This window comes from Lynx rufus, unplaced genomic scaffold, assembly GCF_022079265.1.
Source record: "Lynx rufus isolate CCGP_SWC_20201006 ecotype Redwood Valley unplaced genomic scaffold, mLynRuf1.p SCAF_2, whole genome shotgun sequence".
In the NCBI taxonomy this organism is placed as follows: Eukaryota; Metazoa; Chordata; class Mammalia; order Carnivora; family Felidae; genus Lynx; species Lynx rufus.
This window is the reverse complement of record NW_025814834.1, coordinates 172,432,784-172,447,388: the sequence shown is the minus strand read 5'-3', so window position 1 is coordinate 172,447,388 and position 14,605 is coordinate 172,432,784. Positions and strand designations below refer to the sequence as shown.

General features: G+C 39.0%; 1 protein-coding gene across 2 annotated transcripts in view; it reads left to right on the top strand.

The window, feature by feature from the left end:
* The window catches only part of NFIA (nuclear factor I A), a 367,160-nt gene that overhangs the window by 184,878 nt on the left and 167,677 nt on the right, over window positions 1-14,605 (top strand). For both annotated transcript variants that reach the window (XM_047083781.1, XM_047083780.1), the window contains exon 3: window positions 3,542-3,607. In XM_047083781.1, coding sequence (XP_046939737.1) covers window positions 3,542-3,607 — 66 coding nt within the window. The remainder of the gene's footprint in view (window positions 1-3,541; window positions 3,608-14,605) is intronic.

Below are 14,605 nucleotides of genomic sequence, written 5' to 3'. Positions count from 1 at the left end.
GGTTGGGGCAGCTGAATAAGTGGATAAGTAGCAAATCCAGTACATGGCTTCTGTTCTTGCATTGCACAAGCTTATGGAAGCAGAGACTCATATGTAGGCATTAGGATTTATTTTATTCCTTTCCCCAGTGATTATATTGATAGTGAAATATCTTTGTCTGAGCACTCCAGCAATATAGCTGTAGGCGCCATAAAAATGCATAGATAGATGGCTACCAGTTCAATTAAGAGGTCTCAACCCAGCCTCCTATATGCAAACCCTGTCTATTTTAGGTTTAAGTTTCTGCTCATAAATTTTTTAAAAACCAAAAGAAACATTGCTTTTCAAGGTTAGGTTGAAGTCTGAGATTCCTTAAACAAAAAGCAAGTCTCTAGATGGGAAAAAAATTGATGACCCTAATGTACTTCCTTACAATAGCATTTCCAACTCCATCATTTAAACATACTTTAAATAATATTCTCTTCATTGTAATATACAGATCTTCTGGCTTTCAACCAGAGAACCAGAGAAAGTCACTGCCAGATATATGATAGAAGCTATGAGATATGGCATCCAATTCCATGCTGTTGTATCTGTTTTCTGGGGCCTCCAATTATTTCTGGAGGTGGGAATCAACTGACCAAGTGAGAATTGTCCAAAAAAATAAGCTATAAAGCTAACCTAGGCTTCCGACAGGTCCCTACCAAGTATAAAAGAGAAATTAATTGTTAACCTTCATGAGAGTGTTTTAATGTAAATGCTTACAAAAGAAATCTTTCATTTATATCAATTATGCATGGGTAGAAATTAATCTGTAATTTTGGTCATCTGGTTGGCTCCATACCTAGCAGCATCGGTGACCTTTTGCAATACCAGGGAAAGTGTCCATGCATCCTCCGCATAGAATAGCCCCGGGACTGGGTAGTTTTGTTCCTTGTTGGTTCAAAAAAGAAACGGCATGAAACAGGCTGTAGTAGGAAATAATTACAGAAATTTTTAGATCATTTACATTTCCTTGTAGATCTTTGGCTCTGCCTATCCCTTACCAGGATGCTGTGCTTTAGTGTGCTGTCCTCGGTGGATAACAGTGTCTCCAGCTTTCGAATAAAACTGGAGAAATTAAATTCCGTTTTCAGTTTGGCTAGATGCCTCCTCCAGTGTATGTATCTGAGCTTTTACAAGAGCGCTTCGGCCCCTTTCCGACCAACTCTCAGTCTTTTCTTGCCTCTCAGTCATTTGCTGTTTATTTGCTCCTTTTTCTGGGGCCTGGAATTTTAAACTTTCTTTGAACAGACCTACAGCCACCTTCTGTTGCCGTCCATGTTTTCTCTAATCATGTTATGTTTCTATAAAGATAGGATGGTGAACCAAATGTAAAAGAAAAGAGAACAAAGAAGTCCACTTCTCTATTATTAAAAAACATTTTTTTGATCTCTTTATCCTCCTTGTCTTAATAATAGTGGGTAAGTATCAGAGAAGTAATTGGCTCTTGCATATTTAAATTAATTGAGATGAAACATGTTTCTCTGTTTGTTCATGAGGTGATTCATTGTAAAGATACACCTAGAAGAATGTCGTTGGGCTAAGCTGTCATATGGAAAGTTAGATTTGCTAGTATTACTGCAACATAAATGTTCTGTTTGGCAGAATTTTATGGATCCTTTCTGGGATATGATCAAGAAGAATTTCAGCTTTCCCTAAAACAAAATTTAAGGTTTTTTTTAATTTAATTATGGATATTAATGATTTGAAATTTTCTAGGACAAAAATAATCAAAGTATGCCTTTCTCCTAAAACATGTTGAAATACTTCTTAGAATATTTAATTGTAATTTTTAATGGCAAAATTGTAGGATCTTTCTTTAGAAAAAGAGAAGGTAGTCATGCCGTATTTTTTAATTGTTTGCTGTAAAAGTAATGGTAATTTATGGAGTTAAAATTTCAAATACGGTCCAACATAAATTTGCATTCCCAATTTTCAGTGCAGGCTCCATACTTAACTTGGGTGATCATTCTGTGGGATATCTGAAGCCTTTTTGACCTGTCATGCTTTTTTGTGTGTGTGTTCACCATGACAATTGTTACAAAGTGATGAAAGCAATCACTTGGCCAGACTTAAATAAAAACTCACATCTTCACATCTTTTTTTATTTGCACCTTTGGATCAACATATGATTTTTGCTCTAGTCACCAGGTTAAGATCATTTGGAAACTTAAAGGTAGACATTTTCCTTATAGTACTTCCCTGTAATTAAAATCCTCATTTGCTTAAAAGCAGAGAGCCTTTCTAAAGTAATAAATTAGCATTTCTTGGCCTAGGATAACTAGGAACGGTACTTCTTTTTTGCAGTATCTCCAAGAAAGAGAACAGTAATGCTTACAACGCTGTTGAAATAGAAGTGGTATTTTCAGTTTAATCATAGTTAAGTGTCATGACCTTTTGATCTTGCACTGAACTTCTTGCTGAAATGTGGTCAAACTTTAGACAGCCAATTCTAACCCTGTGAGGCCCAGGTAAAGTTATTAGCCAAATTTTCCATAGATAGAGAGGTTTTTCTTTAAAAAAGGGGGGGGTGTTGTTTGTTTTTAGATCATGTTATATACTGTTTCAAGTCTCAGAATATGTTTCACATTACAAAAGTTTACCCTGGAAATATTTTGCCTGATTTTTGTCTCCTCTCTCCAAGAAATGTCTAAGTATGTTTACTTCTGATTCTATGAAATTCCTTTGCTCTAACTGAATTTTATCTTTTTTAAAAATTAAATGTTATTTTGAAAAATTATCCCATTTAGAAATTAACTGAATTAATTTTTTAGTTTGGAAAATAATTGTATTTTTTAAGTAAAAAATAAATGGAATTCAGTGAAGGTGTGCAAGAACTTGTTTTTGCTAACAAGCCCTCTTAGGAGCTCCTGGAGGCATTGGTACGAGAGGAAAATGAAACTTATAAAGCGGAGGAGGAAACGTGTAGCATTCAGGAAAGATGCCTTTGAGTTATCCTGCGATTTCAAGTAAATGCGCTAGAATATTAGGACTCTTGTATTTAATGGTGTTAGTCTGCATAGTCTGTTGCTAGAATACAGAGCTAAATATCAACAGAACTTGTTACTGTTGTTTGGGTTGCTTTTATATACCAGCTTCAAAATATGTTTTGACACTTTATTATGTTCTGAATCAAGCTTCAGATGTGTGTAATGAAGGATGAAGTCTTTATCAGACTCTAGTGTATAAATAATGGAGAAGAGCAGTTTGGAAATGGCTTCTCTGTAAGAGGATGGTTTCTGAGGAGTTTCAAGTTATGATCTGGCGCAAGCCAAACGCCGCTGGAGGCGTACCCAGAATGGAGCGTCCTCTCTGAAGGCACGGGCTGCTGCTGCTGTTGCTGCCTTCTTTTCCCTTTCTCTCCCCACCCCCCCACCTTTTGTTTTCATTCATCTTATCATTTCTATAACGTTCTCATTCCTACTTTACATGCTGAACTTTTTGAGAAAGTCTGGCACTTCTGATCCACTTTTCCCTCACAGACCCTGTAATTTTTGGCTGTATTTTTTATGTTTTTCAGATTCAAGTCAATCTGAAAGTCCCAGCCAGCCAAGTGACGCTGACATTAAGGACCAGCCAGAAAATGGTAAGTGTAGTTGGGGACTCTAGCTGCTGCTGTTTTCAGAGTCCAACAGTAGCCAAGAGCCAACCGAGTACAAGGATTTGGGGTCTGCCTGATGGGCAGCTCACAGTAGGAACAACTCTGAGGAGTCAGGGAGTTCTCTGGATCATTCTAGCAGCCCCAAGCCTTCCTCCACCCCGCTCCCAAGCACCGTCAGGGTTCTCGTGAGAACCGGACTGTGAGAGGTGGGGTTGCTTTACCAAATCAGAATCTTCTACAGCACAAGTGAGGAGCCACAGTCTGTTGGTTTCATTTTAGTTCCTTCTGAGGTGGCAGGTGCCCCGCGATCTTCTTCCCTGGTGATATAAGTCATTGACCGACAAATATTTTTGTAGCCTTTTCAGAGCTCAGCCCTTTCCTAAGTGCTTTCAGAAAACGATCTCTGCCTTTGAAGGATTTTCCACTTTAACTTGTCTGAAATAAAACAGTACATGGCAGCATTAAATTCCTAAATTGCAGAATTCTATAAATTTTCTGTTGCAGAAACCTGATTAACATAGAATGCACACACATTCTATACAATTGTGATCGTGTCTGGTAAAATACTAAATTTGTGGTATGTGCTCCAAGTACAAAACAGATGGCCATAGGTTGGAATTTAAGATTGAGTAAAACCATCGGTTTCAATAAAAGCTGAGAAGTGAACCGGCAGTGCCTATCATATAGGAAACGCTGTACTACGTACTTTTACAGATACCATCTCCTACAACTCCAAAGTGCTCTTCCTCAGTGATAATACTAAAGGCTGTAATGGGGAGGCTTGACCTTGAGGGGTCTGTGAAGGGCTTATGGCATTGGGCTTAAAAGCTCGGGCTGTGGCATCAGACCTGTGTTCAAATTCTGCCTCTTCTGTTTCTTACTTGTGTAATATTGAACAGGTTATGTAACCTCTCAGGGTGTATACTTTTCCCTCATCTTGAAAATAGTATGGTAAAAATAGATAATAATAGCCTACCTGTTGAAGAACTAAACGAGACATACATATTCATATAGTTTACTAAAAATTGTTGGCTCTTCAATATTACTCATTATTTTTCTTGTCATTATCATCCTTACCATACTTATTTTTCATCTACTTAGAATGAGCTCATTCCTCTGGTCTCTCTTTTGTTGTTCTGTACATTTTTCCCTGTTGATCTCCATCTGATCTTTTGGAACAGACAGGTAGACTGAATTCTGTCAGTGTTGTGCAGTGGAGGATTTTTACCACATTAGATATCCTCTCACTAATTTTATAGGATTTGTTTCATTTCACACGTGTAGTAAATTCCTTATATCATTGATGGATTCTAGCCTTAAATATGGACTATCTGACTATTTATATTCCCTTCTCATTCTGGTGTTTTAATGGTATTTTTCTTATCAAAGTTGTCTTTTCATAGCAAGCATAAAAAAAAAAAGAGGGACCCCTGAAGTCTTGTTTTTAGTATCATAAATATCTCTATCTTATTTTTTGTTGACATTTTAAGGTGACATTAGCGTCATCATTTATTTCCACTGGACTTGTAGGTGATACCTTGAACGTTTCATTTCTCATAGATTATATTTCTATAGAATCTGCCTGAGATATGCACTTTATTCTCATTTCACTTTTTAAAAATTTGTGGGCCGTACGGGTCTGTGGTTGGTGTATGTAGGTCTGGCCGCCCCACTCGCAGGCCTGCGATTCATCTGTCTTCATAAAATGGCCGACAAGCTGTTCACATGCAAATATAAATTGAGAGCACGAGAGGCTGGCAATGCCTTTCTGGAGCTGCCTGCAATACTGATATTGTGCGCTTCCCATTCCAAAAAGCAACCAGGATTGAGCCTGGATTTTTCGGCCAAAGGCACAGAGCTATTAGCCAAGTTCACTTTTAACCCCAAATTGCTTGGTGCTACTTCAAGGATCCACAATACTATTTCGGGAGGATCGTATCTAAGTTCAAAGAAAGCATTGGTATCTAGAAGAGAAAGTAATAAGTTCCTATGTTTCAAATTTCTATTCATGGCAAAGAAAAAAGTCGAAGCTGCTTTGTCTTAGAGAACTCGACTGAAGCTTAGCCTAGAGGAAAATCAGCCTACTCAGTATCCTCTACCTGCCTTTTGTCAATCTCAGATGAAGTTATTGGAGGAAATGTGATTTTACCTCTTTTCTAAAGACACATAATCCCTAGAGGAAAATAAATGAAGAGTTGAGGACCAGGTATTTACATGCATTAGAGAACTTTCTAGTGTTGCTTTGACCAAGAGCGGTATTTCTTTTTCATTACCTAGGCTATGGATGACAAGTTCCTGAAAGGTTTTCATTTGTTTCATTTTTGTTTTTAAAAAGGCAGCTCTCATAAATGTATCAACCAAACTCTAAGCACTTTGAGAATCTTGGTGGGTGAACAAGGGACAGACTCTCATCTTCAAATAAAGCGGGAACGCATTACTCCTTCTTTATGTATATATGCGAGGGGAAATAATATTCTTTTTATCCTAGCTCTTGAGGAGAAAGGTAATGGGAAACGAATGGTATTTTCCTAGTAAACCATGGAGAATGAATAGACAAATGGTAACATGCCGTTTCATCCAAAACCATAAACTAGGCCATGTAACTTTACCTAAAGTGGATGCAGCTGTTTCTTCCCTGTCCAACTAGTCTGGTTTTTCCTGTGGAATTTTTGCTTTCTTTTCTTGTACTCCCTTAAGACTCAACTGTAAAAGAAAACAAATCTTTGTCCAATTAGAGTATTAGATGGGAATTTTGAAGGAATTATTTGAAGCCCAGAGATAAAATATCAGAATCTCCGAAACTCAAAGTTGGTATAATATATAATGATTAAAACCTCTCCCTCTAGAGTCCGACACACCCGAATTCAGATGAAATCATGGCTAGGTGACTTTGAATAAACTATTGCCCCAATATCCGTCTTCTTATCAGTAAAGTAAGAGTACTAAAACAACATACTTTGTATTAAAATAAGAATATGTACATGAAACAGCATCATGCCGGGTTCACGGTAAAGACTCAAAGAAAAGTAGCTATTACTACTTTTGGTTAAAGCTCATATCTGTATAGAGCATACATATTGGAGAGACCAGAAGCTCAGAGATTTGGAATGGAAGAGGGGTAGTGTCAGAAATAAACCAAGACTTTTAAAGACATCCTTTGTAGGTACCTACTCTGTTCTGGAACGTCAGACATACATCTCCTTAAATCTGTCCATAATTCCCACAGTGCCACATCTGTTTTATTATGTGGACTAATCCTCACATTTCTTCACCTCCGAGGAGTCGACTGCCACAAAAGTGATTCAGAGTTGCTAGAACGTTCTGAATGAGCACTGCAAGAAAAGGTGATTCTGGAAAGAAGGGACCCCACCTAGATGGGTTTAATTTTAGCCGAGTTTTTTTCCTTGGCACAAACCAAATAGACTCTGTCTTATTAAAAACTCTAAGCTGATTAAGGGTCGGGTTCATGGCAAATTCCTTTTAAAACAATCTTGCACAACATTGAACTTAGCAGGTACCTGGTATTTATTTGCTTCATGAATAGAATTAATAAATTAGGTGAGTATGGTCTCATTATCCCCAAATATTTTGTGAGTGTCTGCTCACTGTTGATTTTACCAAGAGGTTTTTAAGGAAACAAATATCAAAAACAAACAAACAAACCCAACAACTGGAGATACCAAAAATCTAATTTGGGTGTGGAGGAAGGTTGTACACAGACACATGGACATACATGCACAGACATGGCTGATAGTGCTGGGAAGGCCAAAGCCAGAAGCTATACTAATGTCCATAGCAGATCACCTCTGCCCCACTCACAGGAACAGGTGTGAGCAAAGATATGCAACACTATCATGTTAACTTATGCTTGCTTACCACAGGGAATGAAATTCTGACGAAGTTCTCAGCTCAGACTGGAATTACACATTTAATTCTTTCACATATTACTGAAACCCCCTTTCTGGCTTTTCAAGAGAACCTGAAGGTTATAAGCCTTAATTGTTGGACTTTGACTTAGAGCATCTACTCAAACCACCTTTGTTCATGAACTCCCATGAGGTACTTTGGCTACTGTTTAAAATATTTATGGGACAGAATATTTGAGATGACTGCTCGATATTTACAGGACCTGTGAACAGTCCTCTTGCATTCTGTGGTGCATCAGGTCGGTCCTTAATGAGGAAAAAGCTCACGTAATAACCCTCCTACTTAATTCAAGTCACGCTTCTGTGGGGCCACACTGAGTCCATGTCTGAGGGAATAGCATAGTTCAGCATTGGCACTCTGAGAGCACCCTCCCCGCTGAGACTCTCTGTGAAAACACCCTTAACTAAAAAAAGAAAATGTGGGGTTCCCTTGCCAGAGAAAGAAAAGCTGTGTTCTCATGTTTTTTCCCCTCTTTACTCTCTCTCATCACCTGCACAGACTACTTTTAATAACCTCATTTTAGTGGTTTTTAAAATGTGATATTTATAACAGGCAAGTGGAGTTGGTATTTGGATTATTTCCTTTAGGCTTAATCATGTTGGTTCTTCCTCATTTATCTGGTAGTCGCACATACGTTGGTGGCATAAACCCTCAGATGGGCCTTTGCAATCAGTGGAAAGCCATTAATCACGATGCTTGCCCCAGATTTTGAAAATTTCCAGCTCTACCTGCCAATTTGAAAATAACCCTGGGAGAATTGGTCGAGTGTGGCTTTCATGGTCACCACCTTCATTTGTGTCATTTCTGCCTTGTATCGCTACACTAGATATTATTGCTGAATGTTTCTCGATGAGCAAGGACTATCCTCCAGCCATATCTCACCAGTTATCCATTAACTCATTTCTGTGAGAATTTTGAAGGTTTCAATAGTTTGGAAAGAGCTTCCAGAGCCACCAACTCCCTGACTGAAGATTTATGTATAGGATCCACTTTGTAATTTGGGGGGTGAGATAAGAGAACTGTGAATTTCTGTTTCTCTTGTGGACAAACATCCTTTTATATGAGGGCATTCTCTTAAAAAATTGTAGGCCCAATACTTAACTTTTTTCACACCTCTTCAAATATGTAGTAGATATATTGCAATGTCATATTACAATATTAATGCATCGCGGAAAGTCACAATAAAATTCATAATTCCAAACTCTAAGAATTGTCTCTTGCTTACTGCTGGATGGACTGCTCGTTTTAGGAACTGTTTTGATTCATGTGTCATTTTAGTTGGGTCATTTTAGGAGTTTTGGAGGCAATGCAGCCTTATAATTTGCACTTTACTGGGAAAGCAGGAGCATTCTAGCACCATTGACTTGTAAATACAATTTATCAATATTTCATAATTTGCATGAGTTTCCTTTACAGTTACCTAGCAGCAGTTATTCTCTGCAGTGTTCTTTCAAAAAAAAAAAAAAAAAGAAAAGAAAAGAAAACACTGCAGGGACAGACACAGTAGAGTGACCACCAGAATAGCAGCGATAACAGTAATGATCAATATTTGAAAATATGTAAAGGCCCCAACTTAGGGAGACATTAAAACCTAAATGCCTCCTGGTTTCCAGATCTGTGTAATTAAATTCTGACTGATGGGTTTTCGGCAATATGCTGGAGCTGGTCTCTCTTCTTTAAGAGCCCAGAGAACCAGAACTTGGTTTGATCTGAAAAATCAGTCCGAGACCAGGTGAATTGTGCTCTCTTAAATATTGTTAGCAGATGTGACTCATCATTGTTTTCAGAGGCTCTTTAGAAATGCCTCCAGACAAAGGAAATTCTTGGATCTTGCCTCTTGAAAGATGAGGCACCAGGTGAGGCCGCAGGGTTTCCCCCGCATGCATCCCGCAGTGTAGAGAGAATGCTGAGTTGACCACAGGACTCAGTGCAGTAAAGGAGCTCTTTCAACGGAAAAACAGAGAGGAGATTTGTAGTCGTTCTAAAGAAGTAGTTTTACCTCACACGTTATGGGTATTTTATTGTCTACATATAGAGGCTAGCTAGCTGAATAGACTTTAAGTGGTTGGCTAGGAGCCAAAATAGGGAGTGTTTTAGAGCCACGTTCCCTGACGTCTAAATTCTAAAATGGACTGGATGGGTGGTCTAGTTCTGACATCTTCCCTCCTCCACGCGCCCTCCCCCCCCCCCAGTCCCTCACGCACAAATAGTTAACAGAGAAAAGAAGAAGTAAAGGGGTTTCTTTCTGGTCCTCAAATTTATTTGTGCCTGTAACTCTTGTCCCGGGAGAGACAGTCATTTGAGTGCCTAGTGGATGTAACATTTTAAGTAGAAAAGCATTTTTAAGTGTTGATTTATAATTTATATGGGATGGTGTCCATCTGTCCATAGATCTTGACTCCAGAAATAGGAAGCAATACAATTCATGTAGTATTTGAATTGGGCTCAGAGAAGCGACCAAATGAGGAGCCGTCATCAAATCACAGTGTGGTAGAAGGTACACCTGGAGTGTGTCTGCAGCTCCCATCTGCTGTTGTTCTGTTTTCCCTGTGATGTAAGCCTGAACAACTCTGGTAGGACCCTTTGACAAAGAAGGACCTTAGAAGGACCTACAGTGTACTTTTAATGGTCACTTTCGCATACCTCCCCGTGAGTTAAAAATCAGCACAGGGAAATATCAGGGAGACTGGTGTGGGTCAGGAATAACGTATGAGCTTTTCCTTGCCACAAATAATAGGGTCTGATTTGACACTTGAGTGTGAATTTGTTGACTTAAAGCCTGTATATTATTTTTTGGAAGGAATTATCCATTTGTGGATAATATTAGAAAACTGACTGTAATATAAATAATTTATTTGGGGATTTGGAGTCACTAATCCAGATTGATTAGTTGTCTGCTACAAAAATTCATGTGGCCACAAGGATTTTTGGCACCTTGTCTCCCTACAGCTTCCTCGTTCTTTTTCTCTTCTTTAGGATTTACTCAGCTCCAGGCAACTCTGTTCTCTTGGCATTAGCTTGTCGTTAAGGAAATCTACTGGGATATCTCAAACGGAGGTGGGGGAAGGGGTAATATTTACTGCAGATTACTCTACCCCATCTCTGTTGTTAACTTCTGTACTTGGTTGATTTGAACCTAGAGGGAACAAGGAAGTCTCATATGCCTTATCTGCAGGCATCGTATGGTGAATATCCCAAGATAGAAGTGTAAAGGATGTTGTGGCAAAGTAGGAATAGGCTTCCAACAGTCTCTCCATGAAGGAGAGTCCGTGTTTTCTTAGATCTCTGTAGGTATTTTGCAACCAGAGAGCTTCTCAGCAAGCAGCATTTGTAAACTCAAGAGAGAAGGAAGGAGAAGCCAAATCACAGCTGCTGAATAGGTCAGATTAGCAAAGGAGAGTTGGCCATTACAAGCCTGACACTGAGCATCTGCTAAAGGAAAATCAGTTGTCCAGGTCACTTAAAGACTTTGTGCCTCAGTCTTCTCATAAATGATTCAACAGAGAGTTATTAAGACTCTGCTGGGTCTGTTTGGACTATGGACTGGATGCATTGAGGGAATACAACAATGGATCAGACATCCTGTTCTTGAGGACTTGATAGTCTAGTAAGGGGAGAAGGACTTAATTCATCCATTCGTTCAACAAACTTTTATCTAGTGCATCTTAAGAACCAGGCACTGCCATGAGCAAAACGGACAAAGTTTTACCTTTTGATGGGAGGAGACAGATGATAAACCAGTATATATGTAATGTGCCCAGTGGTATTAAATATTATGAAGGGAAATAAGGCCCAATAAGGGGATAAACAGTGGAGAATATGGGTGCTATTTTACATAGTGTGGTCAGGGAAGGCTTTTCTAATCTGTTGACATTTGAGCTCAGACCTAAAGAAGGCAAAGAAGAGAGCTATGCAGACATTAGGGACTTTGATTCTAGGAAGAGAAAACAGTAAATGTGGAGGCTTTGAGGGATGCTGGGGGTACAATAAGGGGTCAGTGTGGCTTGAGGGACATGAATGAAGGAGAGAGCATTTGGAGATGGGGGTAGCAGGAAACCAAATTGTATCGGATCTTCTAGGCCAAGGAGAGGACTTGGCAAATCCTCGATAAGCTATGATATGCCCTACAGAGGAATGCACGTACCAAATCCATTTATTTCTTGATATAGGAACTGTATCTTGAGCCCCTACGATAAGGTTAGATACTTAATGTTTAGTGGTGGGCAGAGCAAGCATAGAGTCTAGTATGGAGCTGTAGACAAAGGCCTGATTTGTAACATTGCCAAAGAGAGACACTCTCTCATCTACCATGGCAACATCCTTTAGTATCCCCAAAGGTTTTTTCTTTATGCATGTAATACTAAAAGCTGAGTTACTTACATGGGATACTTGACTTCACATACTACCCACTCATGCAAACGATTTCTTTTTCATTTAATGGAAATCTAAATCTGTGGCTTCCAACTTATCCCTTATCTCCTGACACCATTTAGATCATAAGCCCCCAGGTCTCAAGTACATTTATCCTGAAGCTTCATTTTTCTCCCTAATAGTTACCAGATTTAGCAATAAAAATAGAAGACACCAAGTTAAATTTGAACTTCATATAAACAGTGAATAATTTTGTAGTATTACATGGGATATACTTATACAAAAAAAAAATCTCTGTTTATCTAAATTAACTCCTATATTTTATCTGGCAACCAGTCCTAATTCTCCCCACGGTCCCCTGGGCAGTAGTGACAGCAACATATGAAAAGGTTTGATTAGTCTGTGATGACTTCACTGATCACAAAGGGTCAAACCACGGGAATTTAACTCACTGAAAAATGAACCCTGGGAAGAGTACCACAAAGTTCTAATGAGTTGACTGCTTAAATTCCATTCCTCCTGCATCTGCTGGTACCTAGTCCAGTAGTTATCTTGGAACAATAAGCCTCTTGTAAGGCACAGTCAATAGGTACAGTATAAGAATTGAGAGCCATTGAATCTATGCAAGTAAATTTGTAAGTTTAATTAGTGGGATATCAATTGAGTAAGCCATTGGACAGTATGTGAGTCACTTCTTCAGAGCAAGTACGAAGGAAGTATACTGTGTTACAAGATTTAGTTACCAGCAGATGATTTGCTTCCTGAAAGATGATGAAAGTAGAAAATCAGTCAAATAGTAAAGCACTGGGAAATTCCACATTCAAAGATGAAGTAGAGAAAAGGCATTTCAAATAGACTTGAAAATAGAAGGTGCCATATTTTTTGGGTGCTGTGTGGGAAACAAAATATATATGTTTTCATTTGTAATTGAGGAGGTGTGACAAAACTTATCAGAATATGTTACAAAAACGCAGTGTGATCTTTGAACCCTCCCATTAAAAAAAAAAAGAATAACGTTCACAGATTCAGGGAAAACAGTTTGGAAAGTTACGGTTAAACTCTGCTGGGCTTTAGAGCCAGAAATGATAAAAAGAATGGTTTGGGTGATAATCATGATAATAGCTTACATTCATTGTGGGCTTTCTGTGTGGTGTTTTGTTACTTTCTGCCTGGTGGTCTTCCAAGAAGACTGTGCCCTGATGGAATTATATGTGCAGGGATTTATTGGGGGTAAAGCCTATGAAATATAAGGAGAGAGAGCAAAAGTCAGCTGGGACAGCTTTTAGACCACTCTACTGACCTGATAACTGTGGAAGGAGATGGGGAAGGGAGGAGGATTGAATGGGAAGAATCTCACATAGCAGTAAGCTTCTAAGAAAGTTTTATATAGGCCAATGGAGAGTCTTTGAACCAAAGTTACTTGTTATAAGAGTTCTGTGTCCCATAGAAATGGGGTATTCTCCCCCTTAGTCATTGTCTGGGAGCCTGGAGGAAGGGTGACTTTTGAACAGAGGGGTGGTAGCTGGAGTTATCAGACCATTAGGCTCCTTGCAGCAAGTGATCTGATGGCTCATTTTTATGGCCACCATGGCAAAATGTTATGCTAGGAGTTCTGTTATTCGTATTTAATCGTAATTAGCCACCCTACAGAGAGAGGTAGCATTGGTGTGCCCATTTTACATATGAGGAAACTAAGACACAAAGAATTTAAATAGTTTGCCCACAGTCAAGAAGGTGGAAAGTGTATTTAGGTTTATTCTAACTCCAGAGTCTACTTGCGTATCCATTACGCTGTATTATAGAAAGAATGGTAACAACCTCCAGTTCCATAACTTATTGATTATGTAAATTTGGGCGAGCACTTTGAACTCTTGGACTTGTGTTTCCTCATTTGTAAGGTGGGATGTCATCACCTTCCCAGGAAGTGTGTTTTGGTTGCTGTTTTGTTTTGAGCTTAAACAATGTTAGTTCCTTTTCCTTCCTCATGTTTTTCTCTCATCTGGGATTGTCATCTCTTCCTTTATTCCTTATCTCATCCTCCCAGGTATCTGCCTCAGCCTTGCTGAGGCTCCCACAGGTTTAATTATGTCCTCAGAACTAACAGGACTGTTTCTGTGCAGATTATATGTATGAATGTATGTATGCACATGTAAAGTACCCAGAACTTGTAACGGTCTATAGTAGATACTCAATAAAGTGTAGCCCGCCTTCTCTTTCATCCACCTCATTGCCTCATGGACGTGAGCTATATGCCAGGTGGCAATCCAGAACACATTTTTTTTTCTTGCTTTAGATATTTGGAGAGCAAAATTACATTCTTATTTTTCTTACTAACATTCTTTACTCTTTTCCCCTACAATCTCAAGTGTTATGAGTATTTGATTCTTTAATAGATGGTTTAATTTTTTAATGTTTATTTATTTTTGAGAGACAGAGAGACAGAGCACGAGTGGGGGAGGGTCAGAGAGAGACAGAGACACAGACTCCGAAGCAGGCTCTAGGCTCTGAGCTGTCAGCACAGAGCTCTACGCAGGGCTCAAACCCGCGGGCTGCGAGATCATGAGCTGAGCTTAACTGACTGAGCCACCCAGGCACCCCTTTAATGGATGGTTTTAATTAATTTTTTTTTCAACGTTTTTTATTTATTTTTGGGACAGAGAGAGACAGAGCATGAACGGGGGAGGG